The sequence below is a fragment of the Aptenodytes patagonicus genome, unplaced genomic scaffold (genome assembly GCF_965638725.1).
Source record: "Aptenodytes patagonicus unplaced genomic scaffold, bAptPat1.pri.cur scaffold_82, whole genome shotgun sequence".
Taxonomy (NCBI): domain Eukaryota; kingdom Metazoa; phylum Chordata; class Aves; order Sphenisciformes; family Spheniscidae; genus Aptenodytes; species Aptenodytes patagonicus.
Genome location: NW_027472030.1, coordinates 74,559 through 101,943, shown reverse-complemented (window position 1 = coordinate 101,943; position 27,385 = coordinate 74,559). Strand labels below are relative to the sequence as shown.

General features: G+C 47.9%; 2 protein-coding genes across 2 annotated transcripts; both read right to left on the bottom strand.

The window, feature by feature from the left end:
• Positions 1-12,849: 12,849 nt before the first annotated feature.
• LOC143173463 (olfactory receptor 6B2-like) lies at positions 12,850-13,797 on the bottom strand. Its single transcript, XM_076363728.1, has one exon. It carries the CDS (start codon positions 13,795-13,797, stop codon positions 12,850-12,852), a length of 948 nt encoding a protein of 315 aa, XP_076219843.1.
• A 5,965-nt stretch (positions 13,798-19,762) lies between these two features.
• LOC143173462 (olfactory receptor 5V1-like) lies at positions 19,763-23,943 on the bottom strand. The gene is made up of 3 exons (XM_076363726.1): positions 23,571-23,943; positions 23,177-23,387; positions 19,763-19,853 (listed from the first exon to the last, which is right to left on the bottom strand). The coding sequence occupies exons 1-3, from the start codon at positions 23,941-23,943 to the stop codon at positions 19,763-19,765; spliced, it is 675 nt and encodes a 224-aa protein (XP_076219841.1).
• Between the last annotated feature and the right edge of the window lie 3,442 nt (positions 23,944-27,385).

Genomic DNA, 27,385 nt, shown 5'->3' with positions numbered 1-27,385 from the left:
CCTACAGCAATGGGTAAAAAGGTAGGTGGGGTGGTCTCAGATTAAATCCGTTGGTAATATCAAAAAGCTTTTCAGCATTGTTGCTCCCAATTTGCCTAACTACAGAGTAGAGCTGTGGGGATTTTGTTTTGTTAATTTTGTTCTTGTTGCCCCACCACACCTGAGGAGTGATTTTTAATGCTGAAATCCTTGGCATTTCTACTGCACTTAAAGTGAAACCTTGTGGGCCTGAGAGGGAAAGGGACTGTCCTTTAGTGCAGAGTAAGCAGCGCTGGTCTGTCCATCAGTCCTGGTCTCAGCTGCCCTGTTCTGGCACTTCCTTGCACTGGAAGACAATTGCACTCAGATGTTCCCCTGATAAGAAACTGGGCACTGCTGAGAGCAGAGGAATCCAGTTTCAAAGTTCAGATCTCCAAGCCCTTCACCCTGTCTTTGTATCCCTTTTCCAGCCAAGGATGCTGAAGGCTCATTCCAGTTTCTCACATGCAGCTGCGCAGCAGGATTTCCATGGCCTTAGCACCTTCACGGCTTGTCTGCTGGGCTCCTAGATATTGCAATGACTCCAATGGAAAGATATGTCCTTTTGGATGTCCTAAATGCTGGGGTGTCCTGGAAGGAGAGTCAACTTTTTCCCCACCCATGGACTCCATTGCCCAGAGCCCCAAAGGTTAGAAGGGGGCTTGGGCACCTTCCTCCCATGGGCACATCTCCATAGCACAACCCACAGGGTGAGTGTCTGATCTGCAGCTGAAAACCCCATACCCAGAGAGCCTCCAAACAAGAACAACAGCAGCACAGACAGGTGGAGAACCAAGGAGAAATACCACAATGCTGCTGCCAAGGTAGGCAAGGCCAGGGAAGGACAGATGGACACACAGGAGAGTCTGCTCTGCTGGAGGTCTGGCTGCAAGTGAATCACACTGTGGACCCTCTGGTCTTGAGGGCAGACGCTCTGCTAGGTGGGAGAGGAGACCAGGAGGGGCTTGCTTGGAGGGAAACATCTTCACTGAAGGGCTGACTGATGCTCAAAACCTCCTCCCAGCTTTTTCTGTCGGCATTTTCCTCTCACTCCCTGTCTGTGTCTCTGCTGCCTGGAGCTGTCCCTGCTGGCAGCTGTTTCTCTGTCCCCAGGACTCCTCCGTCAATGCTCACAGACCCCTTTCCACATGCTGTGTGCTCACCGCTGCTCTGCAGACACCTCCTGGGTATAGGGCACTGTGTAAGGGCATCTCAGTGTTTGGTGGTCCTAAAGAACATCTCAGTGCCATGGTTTAACTGGTGGTAGCAATCACCACCTGTTCTTCTTTGACTCTCAGCAACCCCACAACAGAAGGGTACTCCGAAAGACTAGGCAAGGTGGACAGCTATTTAATTTCCTCCATCTCCAAGGCAGCTGTACCATTTGGGTCCTTGAAAAACCCTCTCCTGAGGTGGTCTATGCCAAGGATGCACGGAGCCTCTGGGCCAGTCACAACGGCGTGCTTCTGCCACTCATTCCCAGTTAGGCTCAGTTCGGCCTCCAACAGAGTTAGCTGTTGGGATCCCCCCGTCACTCCAGAAATACAGATGGGTTCTGCCCCTTTATAGCATGACGGCAGTAGGGTACACTGTGCACCGGTGTCTACTAGAGCCTTATACTCCTGTGGGTCTGATGTGCCAGGCCACCGAATCCACACAGTCCAGTAAACCCAGTTGTCCCTTTCCTCCACCTGGCTGGAGGCAGGGCCCCTCTAATCCTCATCACAGTACTCATTTCTCATTTCTTGTAAATGCAAATCAAAAGTCCTTTTATTAAGATTGGCAGTAAAATCAGCCCTTCTGCTCTGTCTGGGGAACTGCTCACTGGAAACTGGAGTAGCAATTTTCCTGGAAGAACCCCCTTTTGTGATTGTTTTTCCTTGCAACTCACGTACCCGTGCCTCTAGGGTTGAGGTAGATTTTCCATCCCACTTCCTCATGTCCTCTCTGTGGTCACGCAGGTAAAACCATAGGGTGCCCCGTGGTGTATATCCACTATATCCTTTCTAGATAGATAGCTGAGATACTGGTCTGTACAGGTAGAGAGTAGGACCTATCTTCTTTGAGTTGCTGGAACTTCCGGGACAGTTTCTCCACAGCCAAGACAAGGGAGGAAGAGAGACTTTCTTTGTATTGCTGGAGTTGGCCAGCCACTTCATCCACCGTTGGTCCCTCTTCATCTTTCCAGGTCAGTATTGCCAACAAGTTGGTATATGATGCTGGTGTGCTCTGTACAGGCTTCCACCACATGGGTCGTGTGCACTTGACTTCATCTGGATCTTTGGATAACTGCTCATTGTCCAGGGCACCATAAATCACCTCCAGCACAGCTAATTCCCTCAGGTGCTGGATACCTCTCTCTATGGTGGTCCACTTGCCTGGGTGACATATAATATCTTCCTTGAAGGGATACCTTTCCTTCACCCCTGACAGGAGTCACCTCCAGAGGCTGAGGGCTTGTGCCCCTTTTCCAATTGCTTTGTCAATGCCCCTTTCCCTAGAAAGGGATCCCAGCTGCTAATCCCTACCCTCTAATTCCAGGCTACTGGCCCCATTATCCCAGCAACAGAGCAGCCAGGTGACAACATGCTCACCTGGACGAAGGCTGAAATCTTTTCGTGTACCTTGCAGCTCACTCAGGAATAGAGGTCGGGTGGTCACTGCCTCATTTATGAGTTCTTCCTCTTCCTCCTCCTCTCCTTATGATGGCCCTGCTTTTTCATTATCCCTTACTAAATAAGCTGACTTTCACTTCCAAGATTTCTTCTTGTATATAGAGGTGACTGATACCAGCATGGGTTGGTTTTCTGGTTCAGCTGCAGTGCCTGTCACGGGGGTTGGAGTAGCTGAAGTGCCTGTCACCTTGTCATCAGATCCAGACACCTTCTCTTCCCCTTGAGGGTACTGAATAGTGTTGAACAGGGCTTGGTAGGCATGGGCCAGGCCCCAGCACATTGCAGTGATCTGTGTCCCTGTGGAGTTGCCAGGGTGACAGCATACTTTTTCCAAATACTTCATTAGTTTTTCATGATTCTGCACTTGTTCAGGGGTGAAGTTCCAAAACAGTGGAGGTGCCCACTGTCCTAGGTACTTGCCCATACTATCCCACACACCCTGCCACTCATAACTATCTAGCCTCAGGGCAGATCTCTGGATTATTTTGTAAAATATTTTTGTTTAACCCTAAATAAGACCTGAAACACATTCAGGAGGCATAGCAATAGGAGCATGCTGGCTTGAACATCCCAAGAATATTCAAAATTCCCGAGAGCTGGTGTAACTATCCTGAAGGAGAAAGGGGAGGTGAAAGAACAGGGGAAAGCATCCCCCCCGTCTTCCCCAGAAATTGGTTCTCCGAGGAGAAAAGGTGAAGAACATCATTATTAATAATTTCCGAGAGATGGCACCCGAGGTACGGAGATGACAGCAATACCAAATACAAATACCAAATTAGTGTTTTTACCAGTAATATTATCATATCATAAGCCGATGTTACACAGCACAGCAAAGTGATAATCCTGACCCATCTCCCAGAAGTGATAAACAGCACCACAGGGAATACATACTGCAAGTGAGGATTTATATAATACAACCATGCGAACAAATTAAACAGCATTGTGACGAGTGACTATTAAACTAATATAATGAATGCTTATAACAAATTTATTTTAACACACTCTGGTCAGATCTGTCATTATCTCAACCCTTCAAGCCCCACGTTGGGTGCCAAAAAGAGTTGTTGTGGTTTAATCCCAGTCGGCAACCAAGCACCACACAGCCGCTCGCCCACCCTCCCCCCTCCAGCTGCGGTGGGGGAGAGAATCAGAAGAGCAAAAGTAAGAAAACTCTTGGGTTGAGATAAGAACAGTTTAATATTTAAAATAAAATAAAATAAAAAATAATAGTAATAATAATAATAATAATAAATTGTAACAAAAAGGAAAACAACAAGAGAAAGAGAGGAACAAAATCCAGGAAAAATAAGCAAAAGTGCCTTCCCCTTCACGTAGCCCCTGCTTTGACCTTCCCCTTCAAAAGTACCCTCAGAAATGCCCTGCTCTATGACACCTTTTTCTCCACATTGGAGAAACTGGGAGAGCCAACCTGCAGATCCTATCAGCCATCAGGTGTGCCAGCTTTAGAAGACCCCTCTGGCATCCCCACTTTCATTGCCCTGCTGCCAGAAACTTACTGTGACAAGGGCTCTGAAGGTTTCTCCTGCAGTGAGCTCTAAGTTGTCTTCCCACTTCACACTGCCTTTAACATCTTGCTCTCTCATCTGCCCTTGTCACCTGCAGGCACTGCCCTCAGTCCTGCTGAGTTTTGCAGAGGAGGTACTCCTGAGCAGAGCTGTCTCTCCGTCGCGCTGCGTGGTTATCATGAGCTGCCTCTGTCCCAGGAGCCCCGCCCAGCTGAGAATCAGAGGACCAGACCAAGGTGTCACATTCCCTGCCCCTCTCTAGGCTCCCTTGAGGTGTCCCTGGGGCTCCAGGGGAACCTACTTTGAAACAGACTGAAGTAATCACTGATGTTCCCTCCCTCAGCTGGGGACACTTCTTTCCAGTACTTTTTCTGCACTTCTTTCTAGCACAGTCATTTCTCTTATCAGGAAAAGAGTTGGGAATGAGAATCACCTTTTCTTGACCAATTCATAGAAAGGACATCCACACAGGGACAGGGAAGAATCTCTTTTACCTCTGCTGAGGGAAGGGATTCAGCTGAGTAATTCAAGGCATCCCATCCTGGGTTTGTAGTCTTAGGGCTAGAAGGAGACTCAGCTCCTTCCCATGCCTGCCACAAACCCACAGGAGGTGGGATTCCTCTTGCCTTAATTCAGGCGTGCACAAAGTTCTCATATAAGCTCCCATACTAATTAACGGAGATGGAGGGCAGCAGTGAACTGTTCAGACTCAAACACCTGGTGACATTTGAAGTGCCAGAGGTGGTCCAAGTTACATGCAGGTAACTGGAAACTCTAATGGAGTGTCGCGGATGGAGTGAGACTGCACTTCACTCGTAAGAGAGAAGCAACAATACTTTATTGATAGAAAACAGTGAGTTAAAGCGTGAATTAACAAAGTTCAATGGTAAATGTGACAGTGAACAAGATTCGATGGCAAGGTACACTTGATTATTTACTGCATAGAGGACAGGGTCAGACATTACTGTCAGGGAGACCCTCCCATTGGGTCATGAGGTTCAGAAAGGACCCCCTTGCTTTCTAAACTTCTCAGAGAGGAGTTTAGGTGCGGCTGGATCCAATCCTAGTCCCAGTCTTGGTCAACGGTTTATGTCTAAAGGATTATATATGTGCAATCAATCCTTTATATCACTTAGCTAAGATTTCAAAGTTTAGCATGCTGTTAGTCACTTACCGAGGATCTGTCACGGCAAGGAATCTCTCAACCTCGAGCAGTAACCTTGAGAGGCGTCCCTACTCAAGGGGAGATCCCACTGTGCAGCCCACTGCCGTGCAGGAGAGCTCAAAGGGCTCTTGGGCTGCTCACTATTTATAGGGGTAAGATGATTGACTCATAGTCATATTTGCATACTGATAACTGTGGTTAGGTGGGCGTATTTCTCACAATAACCAAGGGCTATTGTGTTGTTATCTGGCTCCTGAATACGCTTCATTAATGGATGAAATATCACCATCAGCATCCATTAACGACTGCCCCTGGTAGTTCTCACTTAGGTAGGGTTACAGGAGATAAAGGTCAGGTTGGGTGGGGGAGCACACCGTCACATGGAGCAATGCTGAGGGACAGGGCAGCATCTGGGGACATCCTCTTGGAGGCTGGTGGGAAATTCCTTTGGCCAACTGAAATGACAGCAGATGCCCAAATTTAGGACAACAAAACCCGTCCCTCCTCAATATCTTCAGTGCAGTCTATAGAGGTATTTAGCTGAACAAACGGAGTCATATGCCATAGGGAGAGTTAAGTCTCTCTCTTCACCACCAGCTGTATTTCCTAGATCTCCATTGACTGTAACTGAAGTTGTCTCATGGACATCCCTACAATTCCCAACCTAAGTCAGGGCAGCTACTCAATGTAATTTCCAAATACAGGCCTGTACTGCTACCTCAGATGCCAGGGAACTCCAGAATAACTGAAGAATGTGCCTGGCAGGGACAGTGCAGGACTGACCAGAAACCAATGTTCATTCAGAGTGTGTGCGTGACAGCCACCCCAGGACATTGCAGACAGCTTTGATACCTGTGGGCCAGTGACTGATTGCCATTACTGCAGTGAGGCCACATCTGTACCATACCTGTCCAGTAGATTCAGGCCATGCATGAACAGGAAGGACATCACTCCAGGGTCCCTACTCGTGGGCCTGTGCATTCAAACTCTGCTGGTTTCTCTCCCCCCATCCTTTACTCACCTGCTTTGATGATACAGTCAAGGAACAGGCCTGGATCACAGGATGTCCAGAGCCAAGAAACTCTTTGACAGCACCTTGTCCTTCCTGGAGATCACCTTCATGTCTGCCACAGGCCCTTTGGGCTTCAGAGACACCACAGACAGCAGAGCCATCTGCTGCCAAGGCTGCATAGCCCAGGCCTGTTTCTCTCTGGCCTTGGGGACACCAGGGTTTGTTCTGCTTGTGAGACCCTCATTTCATCCTTACATTGCCATCTGCCATCCACTCCAGCATGTCTCTGCTCTGAAGGAAAGCACGACGTCTTGGGTGCAAGATCTGTGACAAGTCTGAGCTTCGCCCTGGTACCACAGCAGAGGTGCTGCAGCCCAAATGGGCAGCCAAATCTACCCTCCGTAGATCTTCTGACAACCTGGAGCACAGACAGGAGGAGCTGGAGCCCCACGTGCTGTAACATTGATGAAATACATGCTGAGGTGTGGTGGGACATATCACACAGCTTGGGGTGCTGCAATGGACGGATACAGACTTCAGAAGAAACAGGCAGGGAAGATCAGGAGAGGGATGCCCTCAGTGCAAAGGAGCGATCTGTTTGAATGGAGGATTGTAGAGGAGATTGTATCCTCTATGGGATGGGCAACAGATTGGGTGAGCCTTTGTGGGTGATGGTCAGAGGACAGCCCAGTTAGGGTGACATCATGGTAGGACATAAAAAACAGGTGAGGAAGGGGACAAAGTCTTATTCAAGCAATTTGAGGATGTCCAGTTCAATCACTCGATGTCACCCTTGGGGACTTTAATCACCCTGACACTCACAGGAAGATGACACTGCAGGGTGCAAACACTCCCAGAGGTTTCTGTGGGTCTATGGGGTCATCTTGCTAGCACAACTGTCAGGTGGGTCAACACAGGAGATGCTTACCTGGATCTGCTTCTTGCAAACAGGGAAAAGCAGCTCAGGGATGCGAAAGAGTGTCAGCCTTGGCTGCAGTGCCCATTAAGTAGTGGAGTCTCAGTTCCTGATGGGAGTGAGGAAGAAGAGCAACAGAGTGCAGGCACCAGGTCTCAGAGGGGAAGACTTTGTCAATTTCCCTCTGCAGAGAGTGGCAGAGGTTGGATCCCTTCTCAGCAGAGACTTCTTGCCATGAAGCCATATACCTGGGGGAAACTCCCCTGGTTATTACTGGCACTTCACTCAGCATCTCTTTTGATGTATTTGGTGCTCTTCTGTGACTGTTGTTACTTCATACAAGAGTACTAAAGAGAGAAATGTTTCATAAAAGATGGTCATAAGGCCACAAGGCAGATCAGAATGCTCCCTAAGAGCTCTGGAGTGAGCCAGGAAGGTGGTAACACGCATGAGAACAACCTAGGAAGACCCAGGCCTTTTCTGAAGACTGAGTGGGTCCCAACTGGGAGGCAGCCCTGGGCAGTATGAAGGGCTGGGAGAGAAGGTTGAAGGAAGGCAGTGAGAAACAGGCTGGTGGTTGAGGTCTTAAACGAATGCTTACGAGCATGTTTGAGCCCAGAAATGGAAAGGAATTTTTACCTAGAGGTGGGACCTTGGGATCTGGCAAGGCTGAAGGCCCCTGTGCAAATCAGGGATGATAGAGAATTTTCCAGAAGAGGCATGAGGTTCCCCTTGGCAAAAGAGGACACTAGGGACCCAGCAGGAACAGGGTGGGAATAGGATCATGGATGAGACTTTCTTCTGTATCTCCTACTTGGAGAACCTGCCCCATGAACTGAATCCCCTTGTTGTGAATAGTTGCAAGATAAACGGCTGGATTAATCAAGCATACAAGGCCTAAGCTAACGAGCACATCACGAGATAGATAAGAACTAGCAGAAACCAGACAAGGACAACCAGAACAGTAACAAAGGGTGGTGATGAGCCAATTTGTGACTACGTAAAGAAAAGTTCACCTCCTGCAGGGACCACCAGAGACCACTAGAAACCACCAGAGACCACTAGAAACCACCCGAGAGCCCTGTAGAAGCCCCTAAAGGACTCAAAATGCATGTGTGAAAAACTATGCAGATATTATAATTAGTTCTGGGAAATGTAATGAATATGTATAATTATTCCAAGAAATGTGATGCATATGTATATCAAAGAACCATATAAGGGATGGCTGATGCAACATACGGTGTGCATGCTAGGTGGAGAGATCCCCCATGCACCCAGCGCCAAATAAAGTAATGCCTGCTCTTTAATACACCCAGTGTTAAGGAGTTTCATTCCCGATTTTCAGTGACACCCTGAGCTCCTCCTTTTAACAAGCGATTCTCCTTCAGCCTCAGATTATCTCTCTTGCTTCTCATTGCCCTCTGGGGCTGATGCTTGTGGCAGTGGATCTGGAGGTAACTTATCCCTCCTGGGGCCACAGTCCAGCCCCCATGGGAGAAACAGGCTTTTCTGCAGGTGAAGAGCATGGACCCCAAACAAGCCTTTCCAAGCACCTTGTGAACACATCTGTGGCCCTTAAGGGCCGTAACATACCAAGACTGGGCAGTGATAGGGCTCCAAGAGGAAGTTAAGAGCCTCAAAGACTTGGAGGGATGGAAGTTGTAGGATGTGGAAGAATGGCTGATTCAGCAAGGCCATGATCTGGTATTGCTGAGCAACCCATGTATCAAAAAGTAACTAATACATGCTGACACAGCAGGCTGACCACCGGGACTTCCCCGGACAGAACGAAGAACAATGGGGCCGGGTAAACAACTGTAACGAAACTGTATCTAGAAGGAGGTGAAGTAAGCGGCTAACATGTCCTGCTGCCAACCGCCAATCGAGTAGAAGCAATAAGCGCGTGGACAGTAACTTTAACCCAATCATAGCTTATTATTGAGCGCGTGTACAGCTGTAGTTAACCAATCATAGGTTGTTATGAAGCGCGTGCCTATAGTAGATAACTATATAAGCCCTGTTATAAGCATGAATAAAGAAGAATGACCATACTCATATTGGGATCTGTCATTACTCCGGAATCGCACTCCCGCTCCGCTGTCGACATTGAACAAAGGGAAACTCCGACAGTAGGAAGCCAGGATTCACCCTGCAGAGAGACTGATCCATCTCATCTGATTCACAGAGCTTTGGCATGTAGGTAAGTGAATAAATGAAAAATAGATACCCTGTAAGTTAAATGTTTCCGTCAGTTATCTAACAGAAGATTTGGTTAAAAGATGTGTATGTATATGTGTGTTTATGGATTGGATGGCTAACTGAAGTGAGACCAGCTCACACACAGAGATACGGCCTTTTAATGAGGATGGGCAGTCCAGCCTGTGGCACGTTCCATGGTTTCAAACCTTTATTTCTCATTTGAGTGTGTCTATCATTTCCCTGCCTCTGAGCTGTTTTTCCCATCCCTACTAGAGCAAAGGGTCTTAAGTGTATATGTACATACTTCTTTTCCTTCCCACGATAAGAGGTTGTCAGTCCAAGTCACTTCCTGATCTTCTTGATTGGTTTTGATTGATTGATTGGTTTTTTGTTTGTTTTGGGGGAGAAGGCAGGGAGTAACTTTAAATGGCTGAACTCATACTTCACATGAGAACTTTGGCCTTCCTCGCTCATCCCAGCACGTTCAGGCCATGTGTCTCTATTTCTCCAAGCAGTCCTTGCTGCCACCTTCTGCATTCTTCTGTTTTGTGCTCCATGAGGAGTTCCCTGTTCACCCAGGCTGCCTAGCACAACTCTTGCTCGACTTCCTGCCCATTGCAATGGCCTGCACTTCTGCTTTGAGGGGGTTGTCCTTGATGATTAGGCAGCTGCTTGGGGCATTCTTTTCCCTGCAGCAGAATCTCCAAGGACAGCCTGGAAAGAAGATCTCTGGACAAGTCCAAAACTGGTCTTCTTAAGTCCAGGGTGGACTGTTACAATTCATCTTTCTTAATTCTCTCAGATTGTTCAACTCCATCATTCACACTGTAGTCAAAGCTGCCATTCACTTTCACTTCTTCAGCCAGTCCTGTCTTGTCTTTTTGTTGAAAACTAATCCAGTAGAGCATCTCCCCTAGTCAGGTCAGGGATTATCTTCCTCCTTCCCCTCAGCTGTACCCTTCTAGCAGAGGTCCATGGTCTCTGAAGTCGCCAGTGGGTACTAGAGCCTTAAATTATGTTACTTCCACTTGCTGTCTAAAGACTTCATCCTCTTCCTAACCTTCATCAGATGGTCTACAAAAGATGTCCTCTGTCAGGTCACCCACATGGGTCTGCGCTCTGATCCTTACCTCTTGATTGAATCAGCACCTGCTCCAGGGCAAAGTGTTGTGCACTTGAGCCACTCCTTTGCACAAAGCACAACTCCAACTCCTCCCTTTCCCTGCCTCTTATTCTTGGAGACCCAGCAATTCCAGGGCTGTGCTCGTGATTGAGGATGAGGCACACAAGGAAGGGGAAAGGTGGAGGGGTGGAAGAAGAGAGAGATCTGGGAAGGAAAGTCTGTCTGTGGACGCCAAGCCTGTGTCCCCACTGCAGACCATTAACCCCAGCTGAGGGGGGGGATACTGAACCTTTGCGTGGTGGTTGCCTTTGGGTTACAGTGGTGCCTATGGTTTTGGGTGTGGTAACACCACAGCCAGTCTGGACTCTTGTGCTCCCTAAGGGGGATTGTGGGATAGAATAGACAGCTTGGTTCCCAGAGAAGGGGGGCCTAAACTCTCCTGATGCTTTGAGAGGAGAAAGGAGGACTGGACTCCTCTCTTCTGAAGCGTATTAGAAATAGGAGGCTCTGCTCTCCCAAAAGGCATCACAGACATTCTGGGTAAGTCCTTCAGATGTGGCTGTCCATGTTGCTGCTCCTAGCACTTCAGGAAGAAATCCCTCCCTCAAGAAGCAAGGTCAAACCCCACCTGAATTGCAGTGCCCTTCTTAATGGGCAACAGATTTCCCTGCCATCCTACTGCAGCCTGGCTGCATCACCCTGGACCTCAATGAGTACCATGGACTGGCTGGGCAGGATGGGCATTCTCCAGGGCAGCGCAGGGTAGTGTTGTTCTGAGCAATCCCCACAAGCACTATGATCAACATGGCCCCAGTCATGGCCACCAGGCAGGCCATCCAGGAGGGCAGAGAATGGAGAGCAAAGGGCTTTCTTTGGTTACTCTTTGGTTACATTACTCCAATAATGTTGGAAATCTATAAGGGGATCTCTTCTCTAGAATGGTGGGAAGGGATTCCCCTGTTATGGGGAATCTTTGGCCAGATGATCCCCAACACCTTCCGTCTCTCTTCTTGGAAGTGGAGCTTGGGCTTTCTCCTCCTCTCTTTGTGAATTTTACCTGGAAACGAACTCAGTACTGTTGAAGCCTCCACAGAGTGCCCTTCTTGCTCAGTGAACAACCAAGGCTGAGCTTGTAACCCTCTAAATCTCTAATGACAACCTGGAAAAAGGAGTTAACATCTGAGAGGAACAGACCTTGAGCCCACCTAAGCCCTTGGCTCTGGAGAAGAGCTGGGTAGAGGCTTCCCAGCAAGGAAGGAGAGGTGAGGAGGAAAGCTGTCTCAGCCAAAGGCTGAAGGCAGTGTGAGACATGGAGTTGCCCCACTCTTTCCACACCAAGGTGAAGGTATACCAGCAGAGCTGAAGTGGGAGCCAGAGAAGCACAGCTGGGGATGGGGGAAGGAAGGGCATGAATGAGGGAGAGTCACAATTTTGTTTTAAATGCTGACCCAGGAGCCTTCTTCACCTGATATTTATTCCACAGGTTCCCTGGACACATCGGTGACAGAACAGGGTGTTGTGAAGGCACTGCATCTGGTTTGTGTTATTATGAGCCTCGGACTGTGCTGCATAACTGACAGGCTGGCTTTGGAGTCCCTGCCTGCAGGTGCTAGTGCTGTAGGGCAAACCTTCCGATGCTCCCACGTCTCCCTCCTCCCTCCATTGTCACCTGCTGCTGTTAAACCCCAGCAGATCCCTTCCTAAGTCCCTTGCTCTATGTGCCAGCCACATACCCAGTTCTGGAAGACCTGAGGGCATCTCAGATGATGAGAAGTAACTGCATGGGGGTGGGCAGCTGTGCTGAAATGGGCCTCTCCATTGAACGTAGCAGTGACCAGGGTCACTGGCTGGCATGCAGACTTCTACAACGGATGGAGATCATGTTTCATCAGCAATCCCTTTATTCCATTCACAGAAAGAAAACCGAGAACATTTCCACTGTACATAAAGAAGGAATCACCAACTGGCTTTAAAGAAAGAAGCAGGTGGCTAACTTTAAAGAAAGAAGCGTAGTTTACCCAAATATCTCCTACACCCTTCTGAAAGGAAATCTCTTCCCCCTGGCCCTTCCAATCCCACAAGCATACTCAATATTGCATGCTCCTAAAGCAATGTCTGGGGCATTGGATACCACATGCCTGTCAAAGTCCTACCTACTTACACAAACCAAAAGAACAAATGATGCATTCCTGCAGATGAAACATTACTGTGCACCCTAGGTGCTGGCCATGGCTTTTCTGAGTGCTTTCCTCAGGGCCTTGCTGACCTCCTTGTTTCTCAGGATATAGATGAACGGATTGACCAGGGGCATCAGAACGGTGTAGAAAAAGGAGAACACTTTGTTGAGCTGCCTCAGCGGAGCTGTTCTGGGCAGCAGGTAGGCAATGAGAAGGGTGACGTAGAAAATAGTGACAACAGTGAGGTGAGAGGAGCAGGTGGAGAAGGTCTTCTGCCTGCCTATGTTGGATGAGATCCTCAGGATGGCAGCTGTGATGCACACATAGGAGACCAGCGTGAACAAGAAGGGGAAGAGAATGCTCAGGAAAGACATGATGAAAGATACAAGTGTGACCACACTGGTGTCACTGCAGGAAAGCTCCAGCAGAGGGGTAAAGTCACAGAAGAAGTGGTCGATTGTCTTACGGCCACAGAAATTAATCTGGGATAAAAAGGCTGTGACTGTTGCAGACACCAGCATACCCACTAGCCAAGATACAGCCACCAGCTGTAGACAGATTTTCCAGGTCATGAGGCTTGCATAGAGCAGGGGCTGGCATATAGCCAAGTACCGGTCATAAGACATGGCCTCCAGCAGGTAACACTCAGTAGCTACAAAAGAGCTGAAGAAGTAGAACTGAGCCATACAGCCGTGAGCAGAGATAGTCCTGTCCCCAGTTAGGAAGCTAGCAAGCAGCTGGGGCAGGATGGTGGAGCTGTACCAGGTCTCCAAAAAGGACAGAGTGCCCAGGAAAGTGTACATGGGGGTGTGCAGATGCTGCTCTGACACCACCAGCACAACTATGAGGATATTCCCAGTCACAATCACTGAATAAATGATGAGTGATAGGAGGAAGAGAGGAATCTGCAGTGTGGGCGTATTCCCCATTCCCAGCAGCAGGAACTCCATGGGTGATGTCTGATTGTCCTCTTCACGTGTTTTCATACAGTTTTGTTTATCTTTCTTTTCCCACTTGCCAGGAAGGAGGCCTGTGAGAAAACACATGTAGTTCAGCATTAAGTTGAAGAAAAGCCATGAGGGACATTGCTGCTAAAAAAACAAACCGAAATGTCATATATTTTGCCTTTGTTCATAGTTCATTTTTGCCTCCCTCCACATCAGAAGAAGAGAACCAGGACAAGAGGGCAAACCTGCTTGTCCCAAGAGCACTCCCTCTGACCACAGGAGTGACTTGCCCCATGGAACTGCCTGTTCCTCACACTGGAATAAAAACATCATACGCATTTGCTCACATTTTGACCTGCGTTCTTGTGCTCAGTAGTTTCCCCAACATAATCAGAATAAGCTGCTGAGAACTTAGATCCTTTGCTCTCTGGCAAGGAAACAGTGTCTCAAGGAAAACCAGTGCCATGATTTGAAACACATTGTTTCTGTAAAAATATTAAGGCAAATACGCTTTCTTCAACTAGGAGACAGCTGAGAACAGCACTGGGTGAGTGGTCTCAGCTGTCTGAAACACTGCCCTTCAGAGGAGATTATTCCTGCCCTGAGCAGGCCAATTTCTTGTGTTGACAAAGAGCATGTCAAGAGTTTCCAGCCCAGATGAAGAAGGGGCTTTTCAATGAGCTAATGACAGAGGACACTTGAACCAACATTGTGTGTGAAACAATAGAAGAGAAGGTGAGAAAGAAGGAAAAAGTAAATTAAAGAAAAAGTGTAACTGTGAATCAATCAAGATTGATTGAATGGAAGAAGGGAAAAGGGTAGGGAGGACCATTCACTTCTCATCCTCCCCTCTTCAGTGGTGGTTCCTGACTGCTTTGGGGCCGCCCTCCTGCTCATCCAGCCGAGCAGCATGACCTCAGCGTGGCCAGCTGTACTCATGGGGATCCGTGCTCAGCACTGCCAGGCACTGGGAGGGGTGTCCCAGGGGTGGCTGAGGGTGAGGCGGGAGAGGAGCAGGGTCAGGGTCATGGGCAATGCCCAGGACGTGCCTCAGTTAACGGCCAGAGAAAGTCCATGCCTGAGAAAAACCTGAGCGGTGCTCCTTGAAATACGTTTTACTCTAAACATTGTCAAAACCACCTCCTGAGCTGGGATGGTTTGCTTCTGGAAGTAATGAAGACAACCAGCTTTAGCAGAGCTGACTAGGACGAGTGAAGCCCTTCCCACTGGATGGCCTGAGGGACAATGAAGGAGAAAGACAAAAAGGAGAAGGCTGAGAAAGGACAGAGCCCTGTGTGAGGAGAAGAGTAGGGATCAGGAAATCTGGTCCTAAACACCCTGCCCAGACTCTTCCCTCATCCCAGCCAAGGTGGGTGAGTGTCCCCGGCTTGCTCCAACACACCCAAGCCCAGCTGCAACTCAGCACCACCAGCCCCTGTCCAGCAGTGCTGGGGCTCAGGGCGTCTGGGGGAAAGAGGGAGTTGCAGTGGGGACACATGCAGCAAAGAACAGGGATAAGACTCAGCTTTCACTTACAAACTTTCAGTGCACAAACACACAGCAGCAAAATCAACAGTACCCTGACTCAGCACATCCAGCACCCACCTGCAGTCCTCAGCACAAAGGGGTGACCTCTGCGCTGATGGTGCCTAGGTACAAAGACCAAGGTCGGACTCTCACCCTCTGCCTCTTCCCAACCATGTCCTTCCCTTTCCCGGGCTCTCTGCAACCCTTGAGACAGGGTGTTGTGGTTTAACCCAGCAGGCAGCCAAACACCACACAGCTGTTTGCTCACTCCCCCCCCCCCAGTGGGATGGGGGACAGAATTGGGGGAAAAAAAAAAAAGTAAAATTTGTGGGTTGAGATAAAGACAGTTTAATAGGACAGAAAAAGAAGGGAAAATAATAATAACCATCATGATAAAAGAATATACAAAATAAGTGATGTACAATGCAATTGCTCACCACCCACTGATCGATGCCCAGCCAGTTCCCGAGCAGTGGTCACTTCCACAGCTAACTCCCCTCAGTTTATATACTGAGCATGATGTCACATGGTATGGAATATCCCTTTGGCCAGTTTGGGTCAGCTGTCCTGGCTGTGGCCTCTCCCAGCTTGTCGCTGGCAGGGCATGAGAAGCTGAAAAGTCCTTAACTAGTGCAAATGCTACTTAGCAACAACTAAAACATCGGTGTGTTATTAACATTAACATTATTCTCATACTAAATCCAAAACACAGCACTGTACCAGCTACTAGGAAGAAAATTAACTCTATCCCAGGTGAAACCAGGACACAGGGCTCAGGCATTTCTCTATCCTTGCCCTCTTCTCCCCGCAGCACCTTCAGTGACTGCACAGTAGCCGGGGGTTGATAGCACTGATTCCTTTGAGGTCCCATCCACAGTTTGGCTTTCCCCAGGGACTGCAAAGAGGGAGCATTGCTTAATTGGCTCTCAAAGGAGACTGCAACTTCTGAACTGCTGGAAATTTAGTAAACTCTGGCAAGCCCTGCCTTTTCCCTTAACACTGACTCCTTCAAACTTTGTGTCAGGCCCCTCTAGAAAGCAGACTGAGGTAGGGCAATCATCAGGACTCTCCTAACTCATGACATAATCATAGAATCATTTAGGTTGGAACAGACCCTTAAGATCATCGAGTCCAACCGTTAACCTAACACTGCCAAGTCCACCACTAAACCATGTCCCTAAGCACCACATCTACACGTCTATTAAATACCTCCAGGATGGCAACTCAACCACTTTCCTGGGCACTTCCCTGTTCCAATGCCTGACAATCCTTTCGGTGAAGAAATTTTTCCTCATATCCAATCCAAACCTCCCCTGGTGCAACTTGAGGCCATTTCCTCTTGTCCTATTGCTTGTTACTTGGGAGAAGAGACTGACACCCACCTCGCTACAACCTCCTTTCAGGTAGTTGTAGAGCACGATAAGGTCTTCCCTAAGCCTCCTTTTCTCCAGGCTGAACAACCCCAGTTCCCTCAGCCGCTCCTCATAAGATTTGTTCTCCAGACCCTTCACCAGCTTCGTTGCCCTTCTCTGGACACGCTCCAGCACCTCGATGTCCTTCTTGTAGTGAGGGGCCCAAAACTGAACACAGTATTCGAGGTGCGGCCTCACCAGGGCCGAGTACAGGGGCACGATCACTTCCCTAGTCCTGCTGGCCACACTGTTTCTGATATAAGCCAGGATGCTATTGGCCTTCTTGGCCACCTGGGCGCACTGCTGGCTCATATTCAGCCGGCTGTCGACCAACACCCCCAGGTCCTTTTCCGCCAGGCAGCTTTCCAGCCACTCTTCCCCAAGCCTGTAGCGCTGCATGGGGTTGTTGTGACCCAAGTTCAGGACCCGGCACTTGGCCTTGTTGAATCTCATAGAATTGGCCTTGGCCCATTGATCCAGCCTGTCCAGGTCCCTCTGCAGAGCCTTCCTACCCTCAAGCAGATGAACACTCCTGCCCAACTTGGTATCATCTGCAAACTTACTGAGGCTGCACTCAAACCCCTCATCCAGATCATTGATAAGGTTATTAAACAGAACTGGCCCCAAAACTGAGCCCTGGGGAACACCACTTGTGACCGGCTGCCAACTGGATTTAACTCCATTCACCACAATTCTTTGGGCCCGGCCATCCAGACAGTTTTTTACCCAGGAACAAGTATGCCTGTCCAAGCCATGAGCAGCCATTTTCTCCAGGAGAATGCTGTGGGAAACAGTTTTACTAAAGTCTAGGTAGACAACATTCACAGCCTTTCCCTCATCCACTAAGCAGGTAACCTTGTCATAGAAGGAGATCAGGTTAGTCAAGCAGGACCTACCTTTCATAAACCCATGCTGACTGGGCCTGATCACCTTTTTGTCTTGTACGTGCCACGTGATGGCACTCAGGATGATCTGCTCCATAACCTTCCCTGGCACTGAGGTCAGACTGACAGGCCCGTATTTCCCTGGATCCTCCTTCCGGGGAGTGCATTGGTGTAGATGCACTTCACTTGGGCTATTGATCCCGCCACATTTTTTGGGGAGAAGCCCTAATTCCTATGTGACTGTTCTCAGGCACTTCCATGGTTTCTAACACATCAATAACCCTTGTGTCTTTGCTGCCACACGAATCTCCATCCCCTACCTCCACTGAGATGGAAGACCGAAAGTCCTCACTAGTACACTTTCCCTCAAACACTGGCATGCCACCCCAAGGCCTATCTCTAGCAAGCCTGGTTTTATCCCTTTCCCCCTCCTGTGCAAAGATCCTTTTCCCCCTTTGAGACAGGTGTACCCCATCTGTCACCAGCAGGCCTGGTGTTGTGTAGACTGACCCATGATCAAAAACCCCAAAATTCTGCCTGTGACACCAGGCTTGGAGCCAGGAATTGATCTGCTGGCTCTTCCTGTTTCTTCCCTCATCATTCCCTGCAACTGGAAGGATAGAGGAGAACACTGCTTGTGCTCCTGATCCTTTAACCAGTCGTCCCAGGGCTCTGAAGTCTCTCTTGATTGCCCTCAGACTTCTTGTTGCAACTTAATCGCTGCCTACCTGAAAAATCAATAATGGATTGTAATCTGAGGGCCATACCAGGGTAGGAAATATTCTCTTCACATCTTTAACCTGGGCCCCAGGGAGGCAGCAGACTTCCCTAAGAAGTGGGTCTGGTCTGCATATTGGGCCTTCTGTTCCCTTCCGAAGGGAGTCTCCTATGACAATGACCCGTCTTTTTTTCTTTATGGAAGCAGTTTTGATGCAGGGTGTTAGCCGACTTTACCTCAGCGACACCTCCAAGCTAGATGAACCATTGTCCTTGTTATTGTTCGGTTCCACTTGCAGAGCCTCATACCTATTATGCAAGGGCACCTGGGAAGGTGGGGGAGTCACAGAGGAGACGCGCCTGCTGCGCCGGGCAGGAGCTTGTTGCCACTGCCCCCTATCCCTTAAGTCTCTGCGTTCAGCCAGGTGGAGAGGGGATAGGGAATCCTCCATATCATGCATCCTGTCTGCCTGTTGGGCCTCTACCCAGGGAAGGTAGGGTGCGATTCCACTAGTCTATCTCTCTCTCGCTCTCCCTGATACTCCTCAACCTACTCATCTCCTCCCAGAGCTCTGTCACTAAGCAGAGGAGTTCCTCTCCCTGGGCGCACCTCCCACGGGTGTGCTCACTGCTGCCATCTGGTACTGGTGTAAGAGCAGGGCACACCCTGCAGCCTGACACCTGGGTGGCAGCGTGTTCCCACCGGAGCTCTGTCTGGGAAGCTGCGTCAGTCGTGGTGGGTTGAGAGCTTAGAGAGGCCATGGTTTTCTGCTGGGTGGATACCATTGCTCCCTGGTCAAGCTGGCAGAGCTCCCTTCCTGCATGCCCTTCCGCGCAAACTGTTGTGCAAACTGCCGCACCATGCGCTTGCTGACGCACCACTCCCTGTTTGCTCACCCTGGTTGCTAGTGCTCCCTAAGAGCTTCTTTTATACGTGGGAGGTGGGGGCTTGGCTGTTGTTGCTCCTGGCCCTGCCCGAGTCTCATCAGCCAGGGGGGCACTCTCAGCTCCCCCCAAGGTTCCCGTGGTTTGGGAACCCCCCCCGTGCACCGCGCTAGAGCGCTCCACTGCAGATCGTGCCAGCACCTGAGCTGCTCGCCTCTGAGTTGGTGGCCTGTGAGACCCACAGAAAGGCTTGCGGGGAAAGTCACACACCCAGAGTTGATGGAGAGTCCCCTTGTCCCAAATAATCAAATTCCTTGTAGTCTCACTCTTAGAGAAACAGAGGCACTTCCACACAGAAACAGCCAGGACTCCCTGGGACCCACCTGGTCCCCCAGCAGTGCACCCCAATTGCTCTCACCCTTAGAGTCACACAGGCCCTGACACACCCAGAGCTGGCAGAGACTTCCCTGCTCCACCATTGACTACCCCATGGTGATCTTGTTCTTGGAGACACAAAAGCACCCACAGACTGTGAGCTGGTGGGGATCCCCTCACCATTAGAGACACACAGTTACTAGCTCACACAAACAGCCAGACATGGCTGGGACACCACTGCTCCTGCAGTGTCTTGAAGAAAGCCTCCACTATTTCTTCTTCCTGATCAAGCAGTCTGTATCACAGAGACATCACAACATCACCAATAATATAGGAACAACTTTTATCCAAGACAAGAAGTGACTGGTGCCATGTCCCCAACTTCTGGCAGATTTCCCACCCCTACTGGCAGTCACGTTTCCCACTTTTCCCCAAAGTGTTGCCCTTGTTCTCAGCCATGTGATCTGTTTATCCACCTCTTTTTGCCCCTGGAGGCTGCCATTTTGTAAAATATCATACCCCATGTGTTTGCAGACTGTCCTGTGATTATCTGGCAGGACCAGCTGCCCCTTCCACTTTACAAACAGGAAGTACGCTGCAACATGAAGTTGCTACCCTGGCGGGGTGGGCCACATCTCTGCGCACTAAAAAAATATTTTATTGCTCTCTCACACACTGGTGCTCCCTTGCTCTTCTTTAGTGACACCCCTGCTCCGCAGAGAGTCTTTTCCCAGGTAAAAGTGAAGCCATGTTCTTCTGTGCAGGACCCCAAAAGTTGGCAATGCTGCTCAGCAGAGCGAATGGGGTTGCAGTCCAGCTCTGGCCCCCTGACCAAGTCCAGAGTTGCAGTTCTCTGGGGCCATGGGGTGACTCCACACTGGACATGATGGTCAGGGAGGGAAGTTGACCTAGCCAGATAGAGCCACAGGCTATTATCCCTCATTTTTAGGTGTCTGTGGCCATGAAAAGTGCTCTGAGGAATCATGAGACATTTCCAATGGCATGAGAGGCAATCAGATGTGCTGCTAGATCCAGCCTAAGGTGTTTAATTGACGATGGTATGAATCAGTCTCCATCCTCCATTCCCAGGGAATGCTGGGACTCTCTGCTTGTCACCCTGAGCTCATGGAGAACACAAGGAAAGCTGCAGGTCCTTTAGGTGCAATGCTTTGAAGTGTGTTCTTGCCAGCAGCATTGTAAGAAAAGCTGAGCTTTCAGGCACTACGCTGAAAACCTGTTGCTGCAGAGATGCTGTAATAGGAAGGCAAGAAGAGGCCAGGCTTTCTTTAGCAGAGAAGCACTCATTGCTAGGACATGCTTGTAGTTATGGGAATGCCCACGGAGGCACTGCAGTGCCAGCACCAGGTTACAAAAGCAGTTAGACCATATACAAGAAGAGGGGCACAACAGGACAGCGAGGAGGTGAAAAGAGATCATTTCTGAAGAGACCAAATTCTGGTAGTTTCAGTGGACACAGCTCCAGGAAAGCAGGAGTCCTGACTTCAGCAAGCAGATGCCTGCCGTGGCTGTGAAGGGAATGCAGTGGCTGGAACAGGGGCTGTCCCTACATGGTGTGGCTGGACCTAGAATAAGCCTAATAGAGCAGCTGATGTAAGCACTGAGCTGGCCCAGATTTCATCTGCCAACTTAGTTGTTGCCCCCTGGAAAGACCCCAGTAGCAAAAGAGTAGGAATGCAGTAAAAACAGCATGGGAATAAAAACATGAAGTCAAAAGCAAGTGATATTGCCTGTTCCTACAGACACATACGTGGAATGGGGGTATCTGCTCCTTTAAGGGTATCTGGTCAAGGACATTTTCAATGCAAAAATGGATAATAAGAAAAGGAGGAAGCAACAAACAAGAACATACAGAGACACAAACCAGACCACAAACTATAAAGGAGGCAGTGATGAGAATGAACGTGGTCAGTCATGCTAACTGTTAAGGGTATGTGGGAATGTTACATTCAGCGAGATTATCTAATGAAGGATATTGTCAAATGTGATACTAAGGAAAATAAATTATACAGAGAAACAAACCTGACAGGTAAACGTAATGGGGACAAAGACACAAAAGAAACCTTGTCAGTCACACTAATTGATGGGCTATCAAGAAATTACAGGCGAACATGGAATTTGCAACCAATAAAGATTCAAACCTGAGGGTCCAGGATGTTGGAGGTGGTTAGTGGAACTGTGCAAACTGATGAGGGAATGTGCAGGGGAAGGGAACTGAGGAGGAACAAAGGAAGAATAGACAAAAATGGGTGTAAATAAGGCAGTTGCATGTAGAATGGAACAGATCAGTACACTTCTGTGACCAAGCCCTCTGCCTGATCACTGCGGTCTGTCCTATTTTCTTATTAGAACTGTTCTTAACTATCTGTCTGCATAATCTCACCCTCTGTCCTGTGTGTGAGTGCTGCAAGGACTATGTGCCACCTACTGGGGAAACCAGCATGAGTGGACTAGGTTGCCAGCTACTGGCATCAGACCAGGGGCATGGGTGCCCCTGGCCTGTGGTGTCAGTTACTGGTGTGAGTAGGGGCTACTGGCCACTGGGCCAGGAACAGTGTGTGTCCCAAAAAACAGTTACTGCAGGCAACTGGGGTGCGGGAGGAGAGTGAGGGATTCCATGTTGGCGGCTGGAGCAGGACCATGGATCACAGCCCATGTGCCTGGTGCTAGCTGTTGAGGGGCGAGTGTCTGTGTCTTCCCCAAAACGTGTGTGCGTGGGGTGTGCATGTGTATTCACCAGCAAACTTCAAGCTGGACCAGCCAGTGAGTAGAAGGACCTGGGTCCTTGCAGGAGTATCAGGTGGGCAGAGGGCTCATGCTGGTACCCAGGAGCACCTGTGAGTGTGGAGTGCCTCTGGGATGAGTGTGTGAGTGTTGCATGCTTGCAGCAAGCATCAAGCTAGACCAGTCATTGAGTAGGGAACCCATGGGGCAGGTGAGAGGGCCAGGGCAGGGGCACCGGACAGCAGACAGGCCGTGCTGATGCTCAGGGGACCTGTGCATGTCCTTGTGAACTTGGAGAATGTTGTGTGTGCGCCTGCCCTAGTCTCTGCCAGCCCCAGAGGAGGAGGGGACATGTGCTTGTGTGTTGTGTGGGTCCAGTATGTAGGTGCTGCTGAAGGCAGAGTTGTGTCTGTGGCAGTCTGTGTGACTGGCCGTGTCAGTGTCCTTTGGGACACGTGCTCAGCTTTGCTACTGGTTGAACATGCAGATGGGAGCGCGGCAGCCATGACCCTCAGCCTGGACAGAGACCCCAGGTGCCCAGGGCACAAGATGGGGCTCCAGCAGCCAGACAGGAGGAGGTCTTGGGTCCAAAGCTGTGGCAGGTGACAGCCACTCTTAACATCCCTTAACATACAGGACAGGTTGCTTTTTCATAGCTCCATATTTTAAATTGCATTTATTTGAAAAGTACAGCTTAGAGGTAGTTACACTGATTGTGAAACTTGAATTTTCCCTAACATTCTGCCCAAAGCTGTTTTCACATCATTATTTTTCAGGCTGTAGATGATGGGATTTAGCATGGGGGTTAAAATGCTGTATTGGATGGAAAACAGTTGATCTAGAATGAATGATGAGACTGAACTGGGTTTTGTGTACTGGAACAAAGCAGTTGTGTATAACAAAACCACTATGATGAGGTGGGAGCTGCAAGTGGAGAAAGCTTTCTGTCTCCCCGTTGCAGACTGTATCTTCAGGACAGTAGAGATGATATAGATATAGGAGATGAGAGTGAGCAGAAAGGAGCTTGACCCAAAGATCACAGCAGAAGACAGAAGAACAAGTTTATTGAGGAAGGTCCTGCCGCAGGCTGCGGTTAAGAGAGGGGGCAACTCACAGCTGAAATGCTTAATTTCTGTGTGCTTGCAGAATTGCACATTTAGCATCGGCAGTGTGTTTATAATGGAGTGTAAGACCCCCATTGCCCATGCACCCCCCACCAGCTGGCTACAGACAGATTTGTTCATAACCTCTTGGTATTGTAGTGGTTTACAGATGGCAATGTATCGGTCATATGCCATTACTGAGAGCATGAAAATTTCACTACCAGCTGAGAGAAGGATTAAGGACATCTGGATAATACAGGCACTGAAGTCAATGGTTCTCTGCTTCAGTAGGAACTTCACCAGCATATAAGGAATAATGGTGGTAGCATAACAGATGTCTGTGAGGGCTAAGTGAAAAAGGAAGAAGTACATAGGGGAGTGAAGGTGCGGATCAGTACTTATCACAATCATGATCACCATATTTCCAAACAGAGTGATTAAATAAATAACTGAAAAAACAAAGAAGAGGAGGCTTTGAAGGTGTGGGTCACTTGTAAGTCCCAAGAGAACAAACTCACTTGCACTTGTTTGGTTTTCCATTCACAGTATGTTACCTGTAAGAGGAGGAAAAAAACCATCATGTCAGCAAGTGGAATCAGGACATACTAAAGTGGCACTAGCTGACTCCCAGGTAACAGAGACAGGCAAATAAACAACCAGTATTCAATGTCAGGAGCAGGTGGTGGGGTGAAGTCAATTTCAGTTCTAGCTGAGAAGCAGGGTTTCCAACAAAGGTATGGAGGCAGGGTTGGATGTGAGCTGTCCTCCCCGCTGAGCCCAACAGGCATTTCCTCCTCCTCCTTCATGTCCTCTTACAAATGCCTTTCAAACTCCACACAAGGGGGAGGTCTGGGAAAGAAGAAGTCTTTACAATCCTCTGACTTGTCTAAGATACGTTGTCTTCCTGACAAACAGGCTTAAATCCCAGAAGTGCCCACCACCAAACATGGGAGGATGACAGCAATTCTGGCTGGACCAGTCTGTTCCTCCACACTCATGACCTTAATGCTGAACTAGACACTCAGTGCAAGGTTGCCCCAGTTTTTAGGAAATCTATTCTATGTGTTTCTTGTTTGACTCAGGGCCGAAATCTGATATATCCAAAGGCGGGGCTGCAGAATACCCCCACAGGCTCAGTGTTCCACACGTATAGATGTGGACATGTTTAAGGTCTCCACTCCAAGCCAGGGGTAAGTGGAATTTTTGGGAATTACACATTCTGATGTTTACTGCCAGGAGGTTGACCACATAACAGATAATTGTATTTTAAATCAGAGAACTTCCAAGGAATATTTCCTATACACATACACTTGTATTTTGCTAAACAAAGTTTCCTATTACACTCTCCAATACATCAGTGGGGATTAAGCAGGAAAATCAGTAGTCCAAAATATAATATTTTTCTCATTGTTATGTTGTTAGTCACATAACAGAGGAGACATGTCACAAGACGCACAAACACACAATGCATCTCAACTATATAGGTGTTTCCAACTCAGAAAGCAGTCTAGAAAGCTATCTTGGCCAAGGATTGAGATGGGCCATATTCACCTTCCCTTTGGTAGTTTGTAGAGTTCAAACTCAAGTTCTCAGAACCAAATATCTCCATCCAGTTTGCACCTTCAGCATCTCAAGAAGCAGATCTACACCATGAGCCAGTTCCCACATCTTCCACCCCCATCCTTTGCTTTGGTTTGCCTCTCTAAAGAGCCAGCTGGTTCAGGCAGAATCAAGCCGTGTTTTCTGGCACTCAGGGAGATTAGATGCGAGTGTGAGTTTGATCCCAGAGCTATCATGACACTATGAGACGCTCAAAGACCTTCACAGTGTCACATGATGTCCTACAACAGAGCAATGAATTTTTTTAGTTTAAATCATTACCAACATCTTGGTTTCTTTTATTTAGGCACTTGAGTCTGGAAATGGGAAACTCATTACTTCTCAGAAAATTTTTGTTATCAACAAGTTCTTAGGTGACAACCAGTGGGATATTGTCTCCCTGTTTGATTTATCTAAAAGCTATTCAGAAAAATCAAAGCTAGTTGCTTAGATCCTCCTGTTTCTTCATCAGAAGAAAAAAGTAAAGGAATCTCTAGAAGATGATTGTCCTGGTTTCAGCAGGGATAGAGTTAATTTCCTTCCTAGTAGCTGGTACAGTGCTTTGTTTTGGATTTAGGGTGAGAACAATGTTGATAACACACCAATGTTTTAGTTGTTGCTAGGTAGTGTTTACACTAGTCAAGGACTTTTCAGCTTCCCATGCTCTACTGACTGAGAAGGCTGGAGGTGCACAAGAAGCTGGGAGGGGGCACAGCCAGGACAGCTGACCCAAACTGGCCAAAGGGATATTCCATACCATGTGACGTCATGCTCAGTATATAAAGCTGGGGGAAGAAGAAGGAAGGGGGGGACGTTTGGAGTGATGGTGTTTGTCTTCCCAAGTAACCGTTATGCGTGATGGAGCCCTGCTTTCCTGGAGATGGCTGAACACCTGCCTGCCCATGGGAAGTAGTGAATGAATTCCTTGTTTTGCTTTGCTTGCGTGTGTGGCTTTTGCTTTACCTATTAAACTGCCTTTATCTCAACCCATGAGTTTTCTCACTTTTACCCTTCCGATTCTCTCCCCCATCCCACCGGGGGGGAGTGAGCGAGCGGCTGTGTGGTGCTTAGTTGCCGGCTGAGGTTAAACCACGACAATGATACTTAAGATATGAGAAATAAGTACACTTTTTAATAACATTTTTCTCCTCTCCATTTACAGAAGAGAGACTCCCTGACATTTAAAAGAAAGTGACATTAAAAAAATTCCACAATGGAGAAGATTTTATGATCACTTCTAAAAACTGTATGATGCATTTAAATGAATACAAACTAGTTTTTGTGGAGGGAAAAAAATCCAGCAGTTATTCAAGAACTCAATTTATTTTTTTGTAAATGACAAATTAAAACTATATTTTGCTCAATTATTCTAATTTTGAAAGCTAAAATGGAAAAATAGATAAGAAGATAGGCTGAGAGAGAGTTGAGTCATTAGAGTGCAATTTGATATTAAAGGTGGAATGTCTTTTACCCTTTTAGGCTTCTACAGCATTGATGACACTAGTCATTGCAGACTGCCATTTTAGACCCATTGGGAGAAATTTTGTAGCGTTATTCGCTAGTCTTATAGTGAATTTAACAGTGTTATTCTTACATTTTTATTATCTTCACATTTATATAGGAATTTAACAAAAATCATAGTACTATGAAAGTTTCTATCTTTCGCTGTGAATTTTAAAAGAGCCCAGAGCTTAGTTGTAGCAGATAGCAGACAAGATAATTAGTGGAGACTAGCACATTTAATTACAAATTCATTCTGCTTATCTCTGACACATATTCTGAGTCACTCCTGAAATGGTCAAGTTGTTTTCTTTGGCTATACAAAAAGCCTAGATGATGAACATGGACATGAACACTAACTCATGGTACTTGAAAAAAAAAAACATACATTCACTGAATTACTTGGTTTGGGATTTATGTACTCACCAAAGAAAAAATGTTGCTTCTTTTCTTAAGATGTCATTACCTGTTTGCAATCCTTGTATCCTCTCCCTGGGAAAAGGTACTAAAATGTATTGAATGAGTTCATTAGTAGAAAATACTGTAATGAAATAATAATAAACTAATGCCCATGCATGTATACTCTCAAACCCATAGAAAAGATCAAAATAACAGTGAACTGACCTATATCTAACATGAAAATGAGGAACAAGTTAAAACTGAGTGGATAGATAGACAGATACATTGACAGATACACAGATAACTAGGGAGACTGATTCATGGTATACAAGTTAAAACGATATGGTTCTTTCCTCTTGACTACCCCTTGTATTAACAGAACTGTTAGACAGAAAAAACGTCAATGTTTCAAAAAATACAACATAAAGCTTTCTTGAAGTTCTTTCTCTCATCTCTGATCTACATCTCTTGTCTTTTTCGTCCT

Bases quoted from the DNA above. Each gene is read 5' to 3' on its own strand.
- LOC143173463 (XM_076363728.1), bottom strand. From the start codon at position 13,797: ATGAAAACACGTGAAGAGGACAATCAGACATCACCCATGGAGTTCCTG.
- LOC143173462 (XM_076363726.1), bottom strand. From the start codon at position 23,943: ATGGAAAACCAAACAAGTGCAAGTGAGTTTGTTCTCTTGGGACTTACA. The intron at 23,388-23,570 runs GTAAACCACTAC...TCTTAACCGCAG, and splicing joins TGACCGATACATTGCCATCT to CCTGCGGCAGGACCTTCCTC. The intron at 19,854-23,176 runs GTACACAAAACC...TCTGTGATACAG, and splicing joins TACACAACTGCTTTGTTCCA to ACTGCTTGATCAGGAAGAAG.